This window comes from Myotis brandtii, unplaced genomic scaffold (genome assembly GCF_000412655.1).
Source record: "Myotis brandtii unplaced genomic scaffold, ASM41265v1 scaffold303, whole genome shotgun sequence".
Taxonomy (NCBI): Eukaryota; Metazoa; Chordata; class Mammalia; order Chiroptera; family Vespertilionidae; genus Myotis; species Myotis brandtii.
In genome coordinates, this window is record NW_005361573.1 from 4274846 (window position 1) to 4275539 (window position 694).

At 65.7% G+C, this 694-nt stretch overlaps 1 protein-coding gene across 1 annotated transcript in view; it reads right to left on the reverse strand.

Moving 5' to 3' along the window:
• Positions 1 to 694, reverse strand: part of GAL3ST1 (galactose-3-O-sulfotransferase 1) — an 8745-nt gene that overhangs the window by 5727 nt on the left and 2324 nt on the right. The window contains exon 4 of the mRNA XM_014542429.1: positions 5 to 694. Coding sequence (XP_014397915.1) covers positions 5 to 694 — 690 coding nt within the window. The remainder of the gene's footprint in view (positions 1 to 4) is intronic.

Consider the following 694-nt stretch of genomic DNA (forward strand, 5'->3'; position numbering starts at 1 on the left):
GGGCGTTGAGCTTGAAGTACAGCACGTCCTCCAGCTCCCAGCACAGCAGGTCCTTGAGCAGCACCAGGGACTCGTCGAAGTATTCCTGCAGCAGCACCAGGTGGAAGCGGCGCTCCACCTCCAGGATGTGCTCCTGCACCCGCGGGCTGCTGGGGTCCAGGCCGCTGTCGTAGCCCAGGTCGAAGAAGAGCAGGTTGCGGAGGTAGTGGGCGTTGTAGCCGTGGGGGTCGTAGTAGCGGTCGGGGTCTTGCAGGAACTCGGCCAGCTTGTCCCGGCCCGAGAGCTTCCAGGTGAAGGGCACCACCGAGCCGAAGTAGTGGAAGGAGGACTCGAAGAGGCGGGCAGGGTCCCGCAGCACCGTGATGAAGGTGGCGTTGGGCCGCACCAGGCCCCGCACCTCGTCGTAGTGGAAGCGCATGTGGTTGCAGATGATGTTGAAGCAGGCGCCCGGCCGGTAGTCCTGCACCAGGCTGCGCGCGAAGAAGGCCGGGTAGTCGAAGTCGTTGCGGCCGTTGGGGAAGGCGAACTTGAGCCTGTGCTTCTGGCCGAAGCGGAACAGGATGTTGAGCAGCGTGCTGCTGGCCGTCTTGTGCGTCTTCATGAACACGATGTCGCGGCAGGGCCGGCACCCTGACGAGGACGAGGAGCCGTTGGCGGGGCTCGCCGTCTCCGACTCGCCTGGGGCCGGGGAGCA